Source organism: Rhinoderma darwinii, chromosome 4 (assembly GCF_050947455.1).
Source record: "Rhinoderma darwinii isolate aRhiDar2 chromosome 4, aRhiDar2.hap1, whole genome shotgun sequence".
NCBI classification, from domain to species: Eukaryota; Metazoa; Chordata; class Amphibia; order Anura; family Rhinodermatidae; genus Rhinoderma; species Rhinoderma darwinii.
The window spans coordinates 200,837,595-200,860,004 of NC_134690.1; the positions used below are offsets into that span (position 1 = coordinate 200,837,595).

At 39.7% G+C, this 22,410-nt stretch overlaps 1 protein-coding gene across 1 annotated transcript in view; it reads left to right on the forward strand.

Annotated features, from left to right (window-relative positions):
* The window catches only part of LOC142759653 (dynein axonemal heavy chain 5-like), a 466,211-nt gene that overhangs the window by 394,298 nt on the left and 49,503 nt on the right, over positions 1-22,410 (forward strand). The window contains 10 exon segments of the mRNA XM_075862058.1: positions 7,050-7,309; positions 9,338-9,430; positions 9,836-9,948; positions 10,062-10,187; positions 10,319-10,427; positions 11,277-11,459; positions 12,105-12,260; positions 15,536-15,745; positions 15,838-15,983; positions 20,650-20,835. Of these exon segments, the coding sequence (XP_075718173.1) occupies positions 7,050-7,309; positions 9,338-9,430; positions 9,836-9,948; positions 10,062-10,187; positions 10,319-10,427; positions 11,277-11,459; positions 12,105-12,260; positions 15,536-15,745; positions 15,838-15,983; positions 20,650-20,835 (1,582 nt within the window).

Here is a 22,410-nt window from a genome sequence, read left to right on the forward strand (position 1 = left end):
GGGTAAAAAAAAATTGTCATGCATCTTGTCCAGGTAGCGATGTACAACTCGTACATTTTGTACAGATCTGCTGGCCATCGTGAAAATTACCTAGAATACCAGGAAAACATAATCCAAAAATTAATTTTTGAAGGCAGTGAGGAGGAAGGAGAACCTTCAACATCAGCCAGTGAAGCCTCAAGAGTAGTTCGAGGGCAACATTGTGCCTCCCACACCAAAAAAAGTTACGGGCGCAAAAAAAATGGTGTGTGCGCTACAAACGAGGAATCCGTAAAGATTCTCGCTATCAATGCGACACATGCCCCTCCAAACCTGGCCTTTGTATAAAAGATTGCTTTAAAACCTTCCACTCCTCTTTAGATTATTAATTTTGTTAATTTATTCAATCTTTCACATTTATTCACGGCCACTTTTGCCCCTTTTAATTTGATTAATTTATCCTTATGCCACTTGCTTTATTGCCCCATTACAAACTGAACACAAAATAACTAAACAAAACTAAAAATTCTCATTATACCCCTAGATGAATAAAACATATGCAATGTTTCTGTACTACAGAAAAAAGCGGAACAGGCGTGTTTCTCTATTGTTACCAACTGCAAAAAAATGTAATTAACTGACACTGTCAGGGTAAACTTCCTTTTCCCTGTTATTTCACACCGAATAACCACCTCATGCATGGAAGAAATATACCAGGCAGACAAGTTGGTACACATCCTCCCTCAGTGAAGCAGGAAGTAAGATTAAACTTTATTGAACAAAGAACCTACAGATCTCCTCCCTAGAGATGTGGGACGTGCTTAAGCCCTATTGGCTCTATTCAGCTGTAAATTCATCTGCATTCCTCTTGCATTCCAGGGCAGTGTCTCCATAGGCGTGTTCCTGATACAGACTCCATTTTGTTACATTCGAGTTCTTTGTGGAATATACTGATATAAATTAATAATGTTTTTGCAAGCAATATACAGGCTAATGATCTCTGACAACACATCTGAAAAAAATAACAATTGTTACTCTCTACAACCTCATATATTTCTGCCACCCCCTTGTGCTTTACAAATTCTTATTAAACCCCTAGATTAAAGAGGCTCTGTCACCAGATTTTCAAACCCCTATCTCATATTGCAGCAGATCGGCGCTCAATGTAGATTACAGTAACGTTTTTTTTTTTCAAAAACGAGCATTTTTGGCCAAGTTATGACCATTTTTATATTTATGCAAATGAGCCTTTTTATAAGTACAACTGGGTGTGTTTAAAGTTATGTCCAAGTGGGCGTGTATTGTGTGTGTACATCTGGGCGTTTTTACTTGTTTTACTAGCTGGGCGTTGTGAATGGGAGTGTATGATGCTGACGAATCAGCATCATCCACTTCTCTTCGTTACCACCTAGCTTCTGGCAGTGCACAGACGCACAGCGTGTTCTCGAGAGATCACGCTGTGATGTCACTTCCTGCCCCAGGTCCTGCATCGTGTCGGATGAGCGAGGACACATCGGCACCAGGCGACAGAGGCTACAGTTGATTCTGCAGCAGCATCAGCGTTTGCAGGTAAGTCGATGTAGATACTTACCTGCAAACGCCGATGCTGCTGCAGAATCAACTGTAGCCTCTGTCGCCTGGTGCCGATGTGTCCTCGCTCATCCGACACGATGCAGGACCTGGGGCAGGGAGTGACGTCACAGCGTGATCTCTCGAGAACACGCTGTGTGTCTGTGCACTGCCAGAAGCTGGGTGTTAACGAAGAGAAGTGGATGATGCTGATTCGTCAGCATCATACACGTCTATTCACAACGCCCAGCTAGTAAAAGAAGTAAAAACGCCCAGATGTACACACACAATACACGCCCACTTGGACATAACTTTAAACACGCCCAGTTGTACTTAAGAAAGGCTCATTTGCATAAATATAAAAATGGTCATAACTTGGCCAAAAATGCTTGTTTTTGAAAAAACAAAACGTTACTGTTATCTACATTGCAGCGCCGATCTGCTGCAGTACGAGATAGGGGTTTGAAAATCTGGTGACAGAGCCTCTTTAATACCTTCAGAAGTGAATAATTATCATATATTTTCATAAACTGAGGTTATAATATTTTTGCTTGTTTTTACCTGTTATTATGACCATATTCTGCCATGTTCAGCTGTTATATTTATTCTCATAACTGGTGATATGGGCTTCTTGCTTTTTGTTTTTTTGTTTGGAGGGTATCAAGCTGTTCACGATAAATACAGTATGGACTCTAGATGGTTTTATTCTGTTTCTTCACTGACCTCTTAAAACCGTCAAAACTTCTAGTAAAGTTGACAATACTTTGGGCACTGGTGATCTTTTACTATCCATATATACGGAGTTGGACACTGCCCCTTAAATATTCTGCAGGTGACAGGTTGTTTTGTGCGCATTTCAGTTCCTACCTTGCCGGGAAGGGACCTGTTATGGTGTGCCAACGTCACTTGTCACGTCTGTCTCTCATATAGTGATTGATGGTGCTAAAGAGGCGTTGTACAACCAGTCCCTTTGAAAAAAGATGATGAATATATTTCCCTGCAATTGTTCTTTCATCCTGTGAACACGCTTTAATTTCAACGCTGTTGTATTGATTTTTTTCCTCCAATTTTTAGATAGATTGCCCTTCACTACAGGACAATATTTCCTTGCTTGCTAATTTACTATATATCAAACCAGGACTATGTTTGATGGTCAACAGCTTTGTTGGCATTATATGGTCATGCAGTAACAACAGGCAAAAAGTCACTGTTAACCCCTTAATGATCAGGCCATTTTGCGCGTTAATGACCAAGGATTATTTTTTGTTTTTTCACAGTTGCATTCCAAGTGTTGTAACTTTTTTTTTATTCCGTCGACATGTGTTTTTTGCGGGACGAGTTGTATTTTGCAATTGTACCATTATAATATATCGATTAACTTTTATTAACCTTATTTTAGGAGGGAATTGAAAATAAGACGCTATTTCGTCATTGATTTTCACGTTATAAATTTACGCCGTTTACTATGCAGCGTAAATAACATGTTAACTTTATTCTATGGGTCGGCACGATTACGGGGATATCAAATATGTAAAGGTTTTATATGTTTTCCTACGTTTGCACAATAAAAACCCTTTTAGAAAAAAAATTACTTGTTTTTGCATTGCCGCATTCCAAGAGCCGTAACTTTTTTATGTTTCCGTCAATGTGGCCGTATGTGGGCTTGATTTTTGCGGGCCAAGGTGTAGTTTCCATTAGTACTATTTTGGGGTACATAGACTTATTTTGCCGTTGTTTTTTTTGGACGCCATTCATCTGGCGGTTTAATTAATGTGTTCATTTTATTGTTCAAGTCGTTACGATCGCGGGGATACCATTTATGTGTATGTGTTATTTGTTTTGACACTTTTACTAAATAAAACCACTTTTTGGGAAAAAAAAGTCGTTTTATTTTGACTATAATTATTTATTTTTTTCACAAACTTTATTTAACTGCTTTATTTATTTATTTTTAGTCCCACCAGGGGACTTCACTATGCGATCTGCTGATCGCATATATGATGCTTTGGTATACTTAGTATATCAAAGCAGTCTTGCCTGTCAGTGTAAAACTGACAGGCAATCTATTAGGCCATGCCTCCTTTGTTAGGCCCCCGGCTGTCATGGAAACCCAACAGCGCCCCGCAATTTCTTTGCGGGGGCACTGATGGGGTGACAGAGGGAGCTCCCTCCCTCTGTCAAACACATTAGATGTCGCTGTTGCTATTGACAGCGGCATTTAATGGGTTAAACTGACGGAATCGGAGCGCGCTTAGATTCCGGCAGTTGCGGCAGGAGCCAGGCTGTGTATAACAGCCGTGCTCCTGCCACTGATCATGTGTGTACACTGGCAGTGCCCACGCGATTAGAGGACGGATGTATCCGTCCTCCTGCGCGAACTAGCAGCTGCACAGGACGGATATATCCGTCCTTTGGCATTAAGAGGTTAAGGACAAGCCTTTTCTTACCAGTAAAAATTGGCGCTCCTCTATTGTTTGATCGCCCAGAAACGCAGCATATTTCTAAACATAGGAGTAACAGAGTAAAGGAATAAATTGTGAGAATACATGCCATTTATGTATGCTGTACCAGAATGGCACATTTCCATTTTTTTTACACCTAATCCCCATTATTTTTTGCTTTAATAACTTTTATCACTACATCCCTAGATATAGTTTTGGGGATGATGTATATTTTCGGGCCCTGTCGTGTGGCTAGGCAGAAGACTATGGCCAAAGTAGAGATATTACTGAACACAGAAGAAACTGTGCAATAAATATTGGGATGCATTCCTTCAAAAATATACCCTTATAAAAAATACCCTTAAAATTACACTTGTGAAAAAAAAATCAAATTACAATTTTTCACACCAGCTTTGCATAAGTTCTGGACCAAAATGTGGGCTCAAAATGCGCACTACACCCCCTAGATGAATACTTTAGGGGGTTTAATTTTGAAAATGGAGACAATTCTGGAAGTGTTACATCATTCTGCCAGCTGAAATCCCCTAAAGGCGTGGAATAGGGCCTATAATTTAGATAAAATTGTGTCCTGAAAGCCGCAGGGTGTTCCTTTTGGGGCCCACCATTTGATCGAGCAGCAGATGGGGGTATTTATAAACATAGAAGAACAGGCATAATCAATGTTTGAGTGCAATTATTCAGTTTATTGTACTTTGTAGGAAATTTGTAAGAAAAAATCTGATTTCAATTCTTCACATGGACTTTGCATCATATCCTACAAAAAACTTGGGCTCGAAATACTCACTACTCCACTAGATATATACTTTCGGGGGTGTAGTTTCCAAAACTTTTGGGGGCTAACCCTGTACTGGCACCTCAGGAGCTCTGCAAATGTGACATGGCTCTCAAAAAACATTCCAGCAAAATCTGCGCTCCAAAATCCAAATGGCGCTCGTTCCCTTCTGAGCCCTGCTGTTGTTTCAAACAGCAGTTTGTAATCGGGAGAAATTGCTTTACAAATGTTGGGGTGCTTTTTCTCCTTTATTCCTTGTAAAAACTAAAACATTCTATGTTTTTTCAGAAAAAAAGTAGATTTTCACTTTCACAGACTAATTCCAATAAATTTAGCAAAAAATCTGTGGGCTCAAAATGTCAACTATACCCCTAGAAAAATTCCTTGAGGGGTGTTGTTTCCAAAATGGGGTCGCTTTTGGGGGGTTTCCACTGTTTTGGCACCACAAGACCTCTTCAAACCTGACATGGTGCCTAAAATATATTCTAATAAAATAGAGGCCCCAAAATCCACTAGGTGCTCCTTTGCTTCTGAGGCCTGTGTTTCAGTCCATTAGCACACTAGGGCCACATGTGGGATATTTTTAAAAACTGCAGAATCTGGGCAATAAATATTGAGTTGCGTTTCTCTGGTAAAAACCTTCTGTGCTACAGAAAAAAACTGTATTACAAATTAATTTCGTTAAAAAAAAAATGAAATTTGTAAATTTTAACTCTACTTTGCTTTAATTCCTGTGAAACGCCTAAAGGGTTAAGAAACTTTCTAAATGCTGTTTTGAATACTTTGAGGGGTGCATTTTTTAAAATGGGGTTATTTTTTCTTGAAAATGTGAGAAATTGCAGCTAAGGTTCTAAGCCTTGTAACGTCCTAGAAAAATAAAAGGACATTCAAAAAATGATGCAAACATAAAGTAGACATATGGGAAATGTTAACTAGTAACTATTTTGTGTGGTATTACTAACTGTTTTACAAGCTGATACATTCAAATTTAGAAAAATGCTGATTTTTGCAAATTTTCTCAAAATTTTGGTGTTTTTTTTTTTTACAAATAAATATTGAATTTAATGACCACATTTTTTCACTATCATAAAGTCACGAGAAAACAATCTCAGAATCGCTTGGATAGGTAAAAGCATTCCAAAGTTATCACCACATAAATTAACACGTCAGATTTGCAAAAATCGGCGGTGTCCACAAGGCCAAAACAGGCTGTGTCCTTAAGGGGTTAAAATGCATTCTAACTTTTTGTCACAAATGATACAAATTGTTCACATTCATTGGAAATCCACCTAAAGTAGTGGTTCTTATTTTTATCTATGTATCTTGACAAAATCCCTTACAAAGTATATTCTTTAGCGTTTCTACCCTTGTCCCATCCCCTTAGAATACAGGATATAGCAGCTGATTAATCGATCATGTGACCCCATTTCCTCTGCTGAGCCACACTGAATCGGATTTGTCAGAGCCCTAATTTTAGCTCCAGCCTTTAGACTTATTTACTTCAAAGCTAAAGTTACTAAAAAATGGCACAAAAAGACACAAAAAAAGTACAGGACATCATGTACCAAAATGCCCACAAGGGAATATATTATAAACTAATAGTGATTTCACCCATAAAAGTTAATTGCCTTGGACAGCTAATAGCATCATCTTTGCTTCACACATTGGAAGCAGTCAATATATATGGTACCAAATACGTTTCACTGAAACAAATAATTCTTACCTCCTGTGTCTTATATTCATGGATATTCTTGCTGTATTTGACATAATAATGGGACACGTAACACCAAATAGCTTAAGATATAATGTTCTCACACAAATGTTAAAAGGAACTTGTCAGACGAATAACGGGAGTTAAATTGGGGTTTTCTAGGGATACAGATTTTTCAATACTTGCACTTTTTGTGTAATACTGGTATTACATGATGTATGATGCAGTGTTTTCTATGATTTACGTTTGTAATTAACATTCGTTATGTCATTATGCAGAGGACTTTGGACTCTTATGTTGTAATTTACAATATACCTTTTGAGCTCCAATAAAAACTTGTCTTAAAAAAAAATAAAAGTATTCTGTCACATGATTTAGGCCATTAACCCACCTGCATGTCCTTTATACTGCTGGGGTTCAACATCCTAAACATCCCCTCTCAAAACATTTCACTTTAGCATTTTGTCTAAAAAGAAGTTACAATACAGTGCTACCTAAATCAGGTTACTAATATTCAAGACTGTTACCTCAAATTGCACTTTCTTAACTTTTTCAGATGCAACTCCACAATCCATAACTCCAGCTAAAAAATATTCACACATTGATTATAACAAAACTAAAGATGCAAAGGGAAGAGGAATCACTTTAGCAACAGCCCGATACAGCTCAGAGGATGCAGCATCTTTGGTGGCATTTGTTGTTGCCATTGTAGAGTACACTCGGCTTTGTGCACCACTCAAGGAATGTCAGAAAAATGTGTCTGATTTAGAAAGAGAGAAAGAGGATCTCATATTAAAAGAGACACAATCTAGAGTGGTGAGTATATGGCAAAGTGCTAGATTGGTAAAGAAAGAAAGGTGGTTGTGTTTTTACTGACACAAATAAACTCATAAGCTGGTTAAAAGCTATGTACACCCCTGAACGGAATTTTTTTTGTTTATTAAATCAATGTTTTTTGTGTTTTTAAGGACTTTTCTAATTGACTTGTATTAATATTTGTTTTTACTTTTTACAATACAGCTTCCATGTATCTTGTATACATAGAAGCTATATCGTTCTCTTTCAGCTGATTCTGTCAGTTCAGCTGAACTGACGGCTCGGCTGAGAGCGGGTCATATGTGCCTCTGACACACAGGATCCACCTAATATTGATCACATCTAGTCCTGCGTGTCTCTGACGCACAAGATCCAGCTAATATCGATCACATCTAAGTTATAAAGTTAGATGTGATCGATATTAGGTGGATCCTGTGTGTTAGAAACACAGAGGACCTGCTCTCAGCCGAACTGACGGAATCGGCTGAGAGAATGATACGGCTTCTATGTACACAGGATACATAGAAGCTATTTTGCTAAAAGCAAAAACATGTTTTCATAAAAGTCAAATAGAAAAGTGCTTAAAAACACAACACATTGATTCAATTTAAAAAATGGATTTCTAAAGGTATACATAGCATCTTAACACATTTTGTAACTGACCATCTATCAAGTATTATCTTTTACATATTACTAAAATTATATTGTTGAATTTAACAGGAGATTTTTTACTACGACTACTGTACCTTAACTGAATTATACTGCCATACTGTGACTATATAGTGGTCAAATACCAGTTCTACACAGGAAGTCTGTAAGAGGGTCAGTTTTTAGAGTATGTGTGGCCCTTGGCCCTGACCCGATCAGAATATGGCACACAGCCTATTGGTTATGGAAACAAGTTGGCACAGAGCTTAGCAGTTGCAGTCTCTTAATGAGGGCAGTCTCTTACAAGTACACTGCATGACATTTTGAGTCTCTTAAAAAAAAACACCACTCACGCCACTTGTGCTACACAGGCCTTACGCAGTCTTTCTCTAGCTGAGTATTTGGTCACTTTCTTTCTGGCAGGGGTTACAGCCTCTTACTGCCTCGGTACAGGGGCTCTCTATCTTGAAGTAGTCTGCAATCACTTGCAGTAGACACACAGCCTTCAATTCGTCAGGGCCAAAGTCATTTACAGCAGCCAAATCAGATCAAGGTAAACTGGTGCGTACCGCCCAGCAGGATTCCCAGGGCCTTTCAGCGACTAACACTGGCACAACCCAACTTCTCTCCACAGACCTTTCTCCAGTATCTGATGAACTGCCAGTCTCATGCAGTATCTCTTTCTTGCACCTGACAGCTTGTTCCACACTGTGCCACTCCCAATCTCTCAATACACTACACACTCACCACTAAAGGTGCGCCGCAGCACCTTCTTAAAGGCTATGTATACCTTTGAAAGGATTTTTTTTAAATAAATGTTTTATGTGATTTTAAACCACTTTGAAATTAAATTTTTTACATTTTTTTTTTTTACTTTTTAATATACAGCTTCTGTGTATCCTGTATACATAGCTGTATCATTCTTTTTAAAGCCGCAGCCATCCGTTCTGTTAAACTGAAGACTCGGCTGAAAGCTGGTCCTGCATGTCTCTGACACACAGTATCCAACTTATAACGATCACATCTAAGTTGACAACTTTAGAAGTCATACATCGGGGGCCGAAGGGTTGACCGAGGGAGCCCCCTCCCACTGAAACCTCAAAGATGCCGCGGTCGCCATTGACCGCCGCATCTATGGGGTTATAATGATAGGATAGAAGCAAACTGCAATCTCATCCATTAGAGCAGAAGCCCATCTGTCTATAGACAGACCAACACCCTCTCTAGCTGGCACGTTATATAATTATTATATAATTGTTTACTTATATATCTTAGCTAGTAGGTCTGTAATCAAAACATTCTTCATTTATTGAGCATAAGACCCAATGCAATGCACATATTAATGTTATATTAAGATAATGAAATGCAGTCTTAATTTAGATGCCAATGAGTTTTGAAGAAGAGCCAGCTGTGTTATACCATCAGACGCTGAGCACGCTCACAGTAGATGATCTTCCTCTTCTCCAGAAAGAGGTAACCGTTCATATTTAGTTCATATCTATATATTGTTGCAATAAGCATTCTGCACACACAGCTTTGATGCAAATAGTAGAAGTTAATCTGTTTCAGTTTACTTCTTAACTCTCCTTAAAGTTATTTGCACCACAGAACAACCATTGAATACTCATTTGATATTTTCTTATAATTATCCTATGTAACAATATCCTATTTACTTGCATCCCAATTGAACACACACCATCACTGTAGGTAATCCTTTTTTAGATAGACTTGAAATGCTGACTGTGCCCACATCTCTTAAGTTAATAGCATATTGTTTTTTGGGCATGGGCTGGTTGAACTATATTTTGTAGGCTTTTTGCAACTTGTAGATAGACCCCTTGAAATGTTTCTTATTCAAATATTTATTTACTATGATAGGTGACACAGCTCCATGAAGAGTATGATTCTGCTGTCAATCATAAACACCAACTGGAGGAAGAACTGCAGTCACAGAAGGAGAAGTTACAGGCAGCTGTAAATATGCTGGACAGGTGTGTTAATAATTTACTATTTATATTTGCGCCTGTCACGATGCATCTGTGTGCAAGATATTTTATTCTTCTATGATTTACCCGATTTCATAAGTGTTTTCAAATCTCTCAAGATTAAAAATGCAAGAACAAGAATGGAGAGAGAAAATGAAGCAAAATAACGTTAGCGATCTACTCACAAACTGTGTGCTGGCTGCAGCCTTTATCACCTATTGCCCTGCCCTCAGTTTGGATGGGAGGTAAGAAATTAAATGTCGTTTTTAAAGGACTTTTTAAAGCCATATTTCCTGCGCTGATAAAATAATAATGATACACATATTATAAAATAACATAATAAACATTATTCATAACATGCTGCATTTCATTATAGGAGGAATGTTACCGATTTGCTTTTCAAAGTATGTGAGAGCTGTGGTCTACCCCTTCCACAGAGAATTCTCCTGAAGAACCTTCCTCTCATTCAGCTCATGCAGTCCCCGGTAAATTACTTATTGTGGATGCTGTGCCGTATATTGTGTGTTCAAAGGTGTCAAATAAAAATTCTGCTAATAATATTTACCTTTTTGCTATGATATGAAGTCCAGTGATTTAAAAAAAAAAGTTAAAGGGCTTATTCAAGGGCTTTTAAAAAAAATAAAAATAGCTCTAACCACCTGTGAAGTCTATTAAGCATCCCTCCAGTATAATTCTTTAGAAATATTATTTCATTAGCTACCCATTCCTGATATTACACCCGTACTGCCGTTCAATTTCTTGGTTTAGAGGTGGGACTTAGTCTTCCAGCGTGCTGGTCTCCTCTTTCCCCTCCAGCTGTGGTAGAGATCGATGATGAGCTAACACAGACCAGAGGGGTAGACATTCCGCGGTCACGTGATGCTGTCATCTTCAGGCGTCCAGCTCATGGTTGAAGTAGGAGATTTAGCAGATTGCAATCCGCAGGTGCCATTCCTGTTTCCCCTCCAGCTCTGGTTTCCCTGCCCTCCCATCCGCCTCTCTATTATTTCAGTCAATCAGATGACCGCAAGAGGCTGTCAATCTTGCACTATTATAGCCCCTTATGGTTATGTGATCGATGACGAGCCGACACAGATTGGAGAGAGAGACATCCTGCGGTCACGTAATGCTGTGTCGATGCGTCACAGCAGAGGAAGAAATTACAGTACTTCCTGTACCACGTGACTGTAAGGAAAAACGGGGGATCGGCGCATCTTTCATAAAATAAATGATTTAGTAATTAGTCCATATTTTAAGTATACATACAATGCAGAATCATTTTATACCACCGGATAACCTCTGTATTTCAAAATAACAGTCTGGTTTTTTTCTAGATTGAAATCAGGACTTTGGAGAAGAGGGGGATTCCAACAAACCCCCTTGCTTTGAATAATTCATGTATATTTACCAATACAATGGCCAGTAATTCTTGGATCTTAGTGAGTGATCCCACAGGACAATCTATTGACTGGATTAAAGGCCATTTACCAGAAGATACAGTTGAAGTAATGTACAATGTAAGCAGTAAAGCATGGTTATGTATTTTATACAAAGCATATTTCTTATCACCAATTTTCTAAGGGCATATTTTCTGAGACATATTTAGTACTAGTAAGTACTAATATACTACCAAGTGGTATGCCAATATAAAATTTTAGTGTAGAATGCACCATATTCATAAACATGGCGCATGACAATTGAAGAAAATGGAGCAGCTACTGCACCAGGTTGTACCCACTACACAGCTCTCTGTTCTGTCTGACAGAAAGCAGCTCCCTTGTACAGCTCCGTAAATTCCAGTTAATGGGACTGTACAGTGGATGTCCACTAGCTCTTAGAAATGCACTTTCATTTTTTAACGTGTTGCATTGTATAACTTTTATTGTTTAATATCTCATTGTATTTATCCCTTCTTGGATCTCTGGATATTATTTTAAATGCTTTAAGAACTTTCTTTCAATACTGATGTCTTCTTGTGTTCCTGGTTCAGCTTATATTCATTTGTATTATATTGATAATAATTGCAAATTTAAAGACAGCAGTGGGGGGTTGTTATATAGAAACAGTAATGTTCTAACATATGTAAAGTGATCATAGATTTAGTACAGATATTACACATTGATTTCATATGTAAATACCAAAGTGATTTAATTTATTTTAAGGCTCTATTTTCTGAGATGGATACATGCCTGACTGTTGGACATTCCCTTCTGCTGACATATTGTGAAATACAAGACCTGTCCTGTGATGTACATCTTAGACAGATTCTTCGTTCCAAAAGACAATTTTTGCAGCATAATGTGCCATTCAAAATGATGGTATGTGCAGTGACAACTGCATCTTTATATGTCATGTAATCTCATCAAACTAAATGTCTATAGAGTTTTTAGTGTGAAATTAAACTGATAAAGAGAGCACTGTTAGAAGATTATAATGATCAAAGTAAGTTACATAGTTACATAGTTACATAGTTAGTACGGTTGAAAAAAGACACATGTCCATCAAGTTCAACCAAGCGACGGGAAAAGGGAAGGGAAACATTTCTACACATAGGAGCTAATATATTTTTGTTCTAAGAAATTATCTAAGCCTTTTTTAAAGCCATCTACTGTCCCTGCTGTGACCAGCTCCTGCAGTAGGCTATTCCATAGATTCACAGTTCTCACAGTAAAGAAGGCTTGTCGCCTCTGCATATTGAACCTTTTTTTCTCCAGATGTAGGGAGTGCCCCCTTGTTTTTTGAGGGGGTTTTACATAGAACAGGATTTCACCATATTTTTTGTATGTGTCATTAATATATTTATATAAGTTAATCATATCCCCCCTTAGTCATCTTTTTTCAAGGCTAAATAGGTTTAATTCTTTTAATCTTTCCTCATAACTTAGATTCTCCATGCCCTTTATTAGCTTCGTTGCTATTCTTTGTATTTTTTCCAACTCCAGGGCATCCTTTCTATGAACTGGTGCCCCGAACTGAACTGCATATTCTAGATGAGGCCTCACTAATGCTTTGTAAAGTGATAATATTATATCCCTGTACCGCGAGTCCATGTCTCTTTTAATACAAAACAATATTTTGCTGGCCTTTGAAGCAGCTGATTGACATTTCATGCTGTTATTTAGTTTATGATCTACAAGTAGACCCAGATCCTTCTCAACAAGTGACTCCCCCAGGATCACTCCCCCTAGGACATATAATGCATGCAGATTGTTGGTACCCAGATGCATAACTTTACACTTATCTACATTAAACTTAATTTGCCATGTGGATTCCCAAACACTTAGTGTGTTCAAATCAGCTTGCAATTTACGAACATCTTCCATAGACTGAACAATACTACATAGCTTGGTGTCAGCTGCAAATATAGAAATGCTAATAATCCCATCTTCTATATCATTAATAAATAAGTTGAATAATAGTGGGGTACACCACATATAACCGGGGACCATTCAGAGTACGAATCATTGACCATAACTCTCTGGATACGGTCCTTGAGCCAATTCTCAATCCAATTACAAGCTATACTTTCTAAATAAACCTATAGTCCTTAATTTACCCATTAGACGTCTATGAGGGACATTGTCAAATACCTTTGCAAAGTCTAAAAACACTACATCCACAGCGGCCCCTCTGTCTAAGCTTCTGCTCACCTCTTCATAAAAACAAATCAGGTTGGTTCGACAACATCTGTCCTTAGTAAAACCGTGCTGGCTGTCACTTATAATACTATTTTTTGTAACGTAATCCTGTATATAGTCCCTCAATAACCCCTCAAACATTTTCCCCACGATGGATGTTAAAGAGGCTCTGTCACCAAATTTTGCAACCCCTATCTGCTATTGCAGCAGATCGGCGCTGCAATGTAGATTACAGTAACGTTTTTATTTTTAAAAAACAAGCATTTTTGGCCAAGTTATGACCATTTTTGTATTTATGCAAATGAGGCTTGCAAAAGTCCAAGTGGGCGTGTTTAATGTAAAAGTCCAAGTGGGCTTGTATTATGTGCGTACATCGGGGCGTTTTTACTACTTTTACTAGCTGGGCGTTCTGACGAGAAGTATCATCCACTTCTCTTCAGAACGCCCAGCTTCTGGCAGTGCAGACACAGCCGTGTTCTCGAGAGATCACGCTGTGACGTCACTCACAGGTCCTGCATCGTGTCGGCCACATCGGCACCAGAGGCTACAGTTGATTCTGCAGCAGCATCAGCGTTTGCAGGTAAGTAGCTACATCGACTTACCTGCAAACGCCGATGCTGCTGCAGAATCAACTGTAGCCTCTGGTGCCGATGTGTCCTCGCTCGTCCGACACGATGCAGGACCTGGGGCAGGAAGTGAGTGACGACACAGCGTGATCTCTCGAGAACACGGCTGTGTCTGCACTGCCAGAAGCTGGGCGTTCTGAAGAGAAGTGGATGATACTTCTCGTCAGAACGCCCAGCTAGTAAAAGTAGTATAAACGCCCCGATGTACGCACATAATACACGCCCACTTGGACTTTTACTTTAAACACGCCCACTTGGACTTTTGCAAGCCTCATTTGCATAAATACAAAAATGGTCATAACTTGGCCAAAAATGCTCGTTTTTTAAAAATAAAAACGTTACTGTAATCTACATTGCAGCGCCTATCTGCTGCAATAGCAGATAGGGGTTGCAAAATCTGGTGACAGAGCCTCTTTAAGCTTACTGGTCTATAATTACCCGGGGAAGACCTGGAGCCCTTTTGAATATAGGTACCACATTTGCCCTGCGCCAGTCGCTTGGCACTATAGCAGTCACTAGAGTATCACTAAATATTATGAAGAGGGGGAGAGAAATAACTGAACTAAACTCTTTAAGAACTCTAGGGTGTAACCCATCTGGTCCCGGGGCCTTGTGTACATTTATTTTATTTTATTTAGCTTGGGCCATATCTACATTCAGCCAATTCAGTATATCAACTGATATATTAACAGCGCTGGCATCAGATAGCATCAGCTGCTCTTTCTTCTGTTATATATACAGAGCTAAAGAACCCATTTAGCAACTCTGCCTTCTCTTGATCCCCTGTGACCAACTCCTCATTACCACTATTTAGGGGTCCTACATGTTCAGACCTTGGCTTTTTTGCATTTATATACTTACTTTCATTTTGTATTTTTGCTGATTTTATTACCTTTTTAAAGATTTTATTAAGCTCTTTATATTTTACAAAGGCTACAGCTGTACCCTCAGATTTGTATTTTTCAAATGCCCTTTTTTTGTCATGTATTGCCCTTTTTACAGAAGGTGTAAGCCATGTAGGGTTTAATTTTAGTAGTTTATACTTGTTACCTATAGGAATAAATTTTTCACTATAATTACCCAAAGTATATTTTAAGATCTCCCATTTATCATTTGTACCATTACTTGACATTAGTTCTTCGCAGTATATGTCTGGAATTGCAGCTCTCATCCTAGGGAAATTGGCCTTCTTAAAATTAAGTATTTTTGCCCTTCCAGCCTGTGTTTGTTTTTTACAGTATAGGTAAAATGTAACTATATTGTGATCACTGTTACCAAGGTTTTATCACTGTTACCGAGGTTTTATCTAGACTGTTCATCTTTTTACAGGTGGGAGAACATGAAGTAGAATGCCACCCTTCTTTCCGTATTTACTTGCATACAACCAAAATGCCAGAGGAAATGCCTCCAGAAGTAGCCTCTTTTTGCACCATATTGTACTTGTACCAGGACAGAGAAGGATTAGTAGAGCAACTGTTGGACAGATTTGTTGAACTGGAAAAGCCAAGACTTAAAGAGGAACATTTACAAATGAAACAGGTCATTTATTAATAATTATCGGTTATGGTGTGTTATAACAACAAAGGCTGAAAAAATACACTGAGTAAACAACATTTCCCATCTTTTATCAGGAGTGCTTGAACAATATGGTAATTCTATCAGCTTTGGAAGAAAAAATTATAGCAACTTTGCAAAGTCATGACTCACTTTTGCATAGTTTATCAGTTACTAAGAAGTTGGGAGACTTGACACTGCAACATGAAGAAGCAACAGAAATGTATGTTCAGTACACCTAAGTCTGCTATGTAGTAGAGATTGGTAAAATATCTAATATTTGCAGGTAAATTACAGGGCTAGACTTCTCTAGTGCATTTTGTGACTAAAGTAGCCTATAGTTGGCCACCAATTTCTAGAGTCTACATGTTGTGGACATGCTTGGGATTTCCAATGGAATCTTTTCAAAAGTATATTAAAACCGAAAAAGTTGGATTTCAAAGTGCATCTCCAAAAAAATTTTAAATTGTATTCTGTAACGTCCCACTCGAAAACCATACTTACCTGTGGTGTCGTTATGTGGAGATCTCTTGGTGTCTACCCACAGTGTGGAATCACGTACCCAGTCTACATAGTGTGGTGTCATAAACCACATCTGTATTAAATATACTCCCTTTTCCAGATCCTAACATCCTACCATAAAGTAAATCTTTTTACAGATGACCAGAGAGTTAATGACACCATGCTGCAAACGTTGAAGGATGTGTTGCAGGAAGAAGCCACAAAATGCATTGTAGGAACCCAGTCATTTAAAGTTTTGGGGTGTTAAATTCTAATATGGACCGAAAATGAATTTCTCGTTGCTATCATTGTGGGACACAGCACAATGGGTATAGGCCCTTGCAACTAGGAAGCTGACACTAAGTAGGAAAGATAGTTGGCTACGCCCAGGCAGGCTTTACCCTTCCCACAGATACTGGCTTATTGAATTTTATTTAGCCTATTGTCTGTAGGAGGCAGATCTGCTACACTTCTTTTACTTTAATTTTATTTATTTTGTTTTTTTACTTCTTAGCTGCAGGATGGTGGTTATCCTGGACAGCTAGCCTAGTCAACCACCTGCAGTACTCTGCACTTCCCTCACCGCTGGTCACCTAACCTTTTCTCTGCTTCTGATGTTCCGACAGTGACAGTAACCCCACTATGTGAGAGGTTACTGCAGAGGTGTCTCTGCGTGCACCACAAAACTTTGGAGGGTGAGAATCAACCATAGTTACACTTTCCCCCTATTTTACCCTTCCCCTCCTATGGTTCAGTGGACAAATCCTCATTTTTTTTTAGGGGGGACCATTCCTGGCCACTTCAGAGCTATCCCTGTCGTGTCGCCCTGCTCACTCTTGCAACACTGGCTGTGCCTCTTAAATTTAATCTCTGGCTTTTCAGCGGCCTAGGCCGCAATCTCCACAGGTGTACATCCCGCTCTCCTTAGTCATGTGACCTTCCCCAGCCTATCAGACACTCGGTCCAACGGCTGCCTAGGTGGTGGGCCCTGGTCTGCAGCACAAACTTTCTTACATGGGCGGTCTGTGCTATTGTTTCCGGTAAAACCACAGACACCACGACAGAAACCCGACGAAACCCAATAAAGTTAATGGGTTTCATCGACCACCATTGGTGTCCGTGGTGTGACGGAACCGTGTCTGCTATTTTCATTGCTCTACTCCTATGATGGAGCAGAGCAACAGAAATACGAATGCATATGGGAATATATCCTAACTGATCTCGCTTTTTAGCGTATACATACTGCTATGTTTTGAGGCGAGGGCTCCCTTGAGGTGGCCGTTTTGCTGCCAGGGCAAGGCTACTCCAGTAGCTATCCAATGCACAATTTGGCTTAAAACTTGGGCGGCAGAACCTGCATAAAAAAAGGCCCTAATTGGACTTCAGTTTGTTGGGGGCAGACTCTTTAGCAAGCGTCTGGGTAAAATTATTTCTGGGCTACTGGGTGTAAGACTTCCCTTTTGCCTCAAAACCGTCCTTGACGTCAGCATCCTGCTTATCGTTCTTAAAGATTAAATTTTTTTCCTAACTTCTACTTGCAGAGTTTATTCTCCTCTCAGAGGTCAGACAAGAGGTCTAGCCGCCTCTCGGACTCTAGACATCCATCGCTCATGCCTAAACCCACTAGCCACAAGGCCCCAAAAGCCAACCTCCTCTAAAACCACTTCCGCCTGAAGGTGTCTCTCCACTCACAATTCTATTTAGGTGGGGGTACAACTTATTTACTATCAGGCAATTTGGGTTGCTCAAGTGGAAGATGCCTGGGTTTAAGAGGTGGTGTCGACTTAGTATAAGATAGAATTCCTGAACCTTTTCCCAGGCGGTTTTTTTTTCGCGCTTCCTGCTTTTTTACAGGCTGTTTGTTCTCTACTCATTCAGGAAGTGGTCGTACCAATTCCACAGTTGGAACGCTTTTGAAGACTCTCTTTACAATCCCCAAAAAGGACGGATCAGTCAGACCCATCCTTGGCCTGAAGTAACTGAATTGCTTTGTTCACATTCGGAGCTTCCGCTTGGAATCTCTGCAGTCAGTGGTCGCATCGTTGGAGAAAAGAGTGACTTTCTTCCATCGACAACTGCAATGCCTACCTCCACATACTTATCGCAAAGACCCACTAGCGTTTCCTTCATTTTGCTGTTGATTCTCAGCATTTCCAGTCGGGCTCGCCAGCGCTCCCAGGGTCTTCATCAAGGTCCTGGCAACTCTCCTGGCACTCCTCTGGACGACTTCTCAGTAAAGGCTCCATCTAAAGAGGACAATCTTTCCAGTTTCAAGATCACCCTGAACATGTTAAAAAGATTGGCATGAATCACCAATAGAGAGAAGTCCCATCACAGCAACATGGAGTTTCTGGTAATGATTCTCAACACCAGGAAAGCCAATGTTCAACTCCCGGTGTACAGAATTAGGTCCATTTGAGTCTGGTAGCTCTTCTCCGGAATGTTCCCTCTTCCATTAGTTTCTGCATGCAGGTGCTGGGCAAGACGGTGTCGACCTTCAAGACTATTCCCTATGCCCAATTTCACACGAGGCCCTTCTAGGGGACATTTCTCTCGTGCTGGTCTGGTGGGAAACCTTACCAGCCATTCTTCAGGGCCTATTGGTTAATATACAATATGGTATATAGATTATAGATGTTTCTGTTATTTCCACTATGCTATATTTACAGTTGTTTTTCTTGGCCATATTACATTTTTGAATGATATGTTCTTAATTTATACTTATATTAACATTAAACTACATATGATTGGTATACCATCTACTTTCAGTACCATTACTCTACCACATATAAACAGCAATTTATTTTTCTATATCAATATACATTTTTTATACAGAAGGTATATATTACACAAGCTGTTTATTTTATTTTGGAAGAACTTATACCCCTGTTTGATCTTTTGTTTTCTGTACTAAAATCTATGTTACTTGCTAACACATTCTTTTGGCTGCGGCTCGGAGGCTTATTCCTAGGTATTGGAAGTCTGCGACTCAGCCCCCTGTATCTGAATTTGTAGCTGAGTTGAATTATATTAATCGCATGGAGGTATTAGTAGCTCAGTTGTCCGATAGAACTGAGATTGTTCTCACACTCTGGTCTCCCTGGGTATTGTATAGAGACATTGCCACTGCACTGTCTTGATCTGGTAACAGCAGTCTGCATCTATGTGGCTGCAACTGAGTAGTTTAGATGCTCCGTCGCTCTTTTTTTCTTTCTGAATGGCTGTGCAAAGATTTGGTGGCTTCAAAAACTAAAATTGCTTGTTGAATTCGATCTGTTATTTTGGAAACCTTATTGGTGCAAGGGTGAAACTTCTTCCCTTCAGTTTCCCTGGTTTGTAAGGCTGCTACCTGGGCTTTGGTACACACCTTCACATAATTCTACCACATTCATTCCATGGCATCCTCTGATGCCAGTCTGGGTAGCATGGTGGTCCAAGCCGCTGTGCATTAGGCGGGTCGCACGGCTAATTTCTTTTTGCCCACTCTCTGGGACTGCATTAGTATGTCCCATGGTACTCTGTCACCAAATGATATAAACGATTTCTGTACTCACTGTAAAATCCCTTTCTTGTTGAATTCATTGGGGGAAACAGATCCCGCCCTCATTTTGTTTCCATGCACGGGACCTTGGTTGTGGTTGTTTTGTTAGTTTTTCCCAGAACAGTGGATATGTTGTTGTTTTGTCTTTTTCTACTGCTTCTGTACAAAGTGAGTAAGCCAGTGTCTGAGGGAAGGTTATTGCCTTCCTGGGTGGAGCTAACATTTTTTTCTCAATTGTGCCAGTCTGCTCGTGACAAGTGCCTAGACCCATAGTACTGTGTCCCCCAATAAATTAAACAAGAAAGGGATCTTAAGCTTCGTTCACATCTGCGTTGGGGTTCTGCCAGACCTTTTCGTTAGGGGAACTCACGAACGGAAACCATAACTTCCGTTTGCATTACCATTGGTTTCAATGGTAATGCTTCCATTGCAAATGGTTCCTGTCTGTTTCTGTTCCGTAATGTTTCGTTTTTTTTGCGGACTCAATAGCGCAGTCGACTGCGCTATTGTTTCCGCCAATAAAACCGGAAGTCTTACGAAACGGAGACAAATGCAAACCATTTGCAATGGAATCATTGCCATTGAAATCAATGGTAATGCAAACGGACTCTATGGTTTTCGTTTGCATTTCCGTTGATGGGTTCCTCCAATGGAAAGGTCTGACGGAACCCATCAATGGAAACCAAACGCTGATGTGAACACACCCTTACGGTGAATCCAAAAAAGAAAAAAATTTCGTTTTTGTTTGGAGATGCACTTAGTAAGCTTATTTGCACATTGCGCTTAATGCGGGAAAACTAACTAACTAAAATGAACCAAAATTCACCTTTAATGATTGTTTTTATAGGTACATGAAGACACTTGCCTCAGAAGACAGCTTGTTACTTGCCAGAGGAGGTTTCCGTGAGATAGCTGTACGTGGTTCTGTGATGTTTGACATTGGTAGAATGCTTCAGCAATTTAACAAACTGTATGACACCAGCTATAAACAGCTGCTACAACTATTTGATGTATCTGTGGCACATTCTGAAAGGTGAGTTCCAGATTTTTTTAATGTAGAGAAGTGTGTCCAGCAAAAAGATTTTGTCAAACAGAAATTCACTCAAAAATTGAGGACATAAAATAGCGCAAGGTCAAGTGGCCTTGTTAAAATTCTACAATAATTTAAAATTGCTACTGTCAGCGGGTCATAACAATACTATAAAATGCAATGGCTGTATTACCAATGTTTCTATTTCATGAACATTTAAAAAACAAAGCCTTTAAAAAGAAAAACACTGCAAATCCCAGCACTTGGCTTCATATAAAACGTGGAAATCTTTTGCTTAAAGTTAATGTCCACCCTTGAATAACATTTTACTTTTATTTATAATCCAAAAGTCTTCTGATCAATTTCTTAAAGTATCAGTCCAGTTATACCTTTCGCCTGAACTAACATTGGCCATGCAAGACGCTCCTGCACACTGGGCGGAGCTGTAGCCGTGGCAACCGTATGATGCCCGTGCACGGGTCCAATTAATTAGCATTGGACACGTGCACGATACTCTCCCTGGCCGTTGTATGTTGGCTTCGGCAACAGCACAGCCCAGCATGCATGAGCGTCTCTCCATGCCCAATGTTAGTTTGGCAGGAGAGTATAATAGGACTGACACTAATATTTTAATAGTGATCAGAGTGACATTTTTCTGATACACTGCTCCAAATCACCTGTATAGATGTCACTGTCAGGCCTTGGGACAGGAGAGTACCACTATTTTATTTGGCTAGGGCTAAACTTGGGGTGGTGTCTAAGAAATTTTACGATTAAAACATCCCTCTTGGGATGAATGTACTTTGTGCAGAGAATTGTTAAGTCGCATCCTTGGAGTAGTCTCTAATAGTAACAGCTGACGTATTTCCTCAGCGATGTACCAAAATCGATGAACAGAAGTGTGGACGTTCAAATCCGCCTGCAATTTACGAACATATTCCATAGACTGAATGCCGCACATAATCTGCGTTGCAGATTCCGTTGCGCCTTTGCCTAAAATGTGCAGTAAATTGATGCGGATTAGCCGTTGCGTATTCAGGTAAAGAGTACTTCCTGCTGTCTTTTAAAACATTCCATCTCAGTCTGGCTATAGACCTCGAAACACATAAGTCCAGCCAGAATGAATAAATATCCTGTTCGTAAAACCAATCCGCAACGCAACACACATAACATCTCCGGATTTCATTGCGGAATTTTGAATCTCCATTGAAGTCAATGGAGAAATTCCGCAATAAGTCAGCAACAAGTCCTAGTCCGTAACAGCCAGTGTATGCTGCGGACACCAAATTCTGCACCGCAGCCTATGGTCCGCAGCGGAGTTTTCCGCCACGTGTGCACGAACCTAACTAAAAAGGTGTGGAAACCAATGGAGAAATTGTCCGCTGCGGATTTTCGCAGCGGACTGGCCGCAGCGGAATTCCAGAGCAATTCCGCCACGTCTGGCCATGCCCTTATAGGTTCAGGTCAGGTTTATCTGGCCCCATTATTATCAGATTTTAGGCTGGATTCACACATATAATTTTGCTGCGTTTTTGTGCGTTTTTCGTGGCGGTTTTAATGGCGTTTTATATGTGGTTT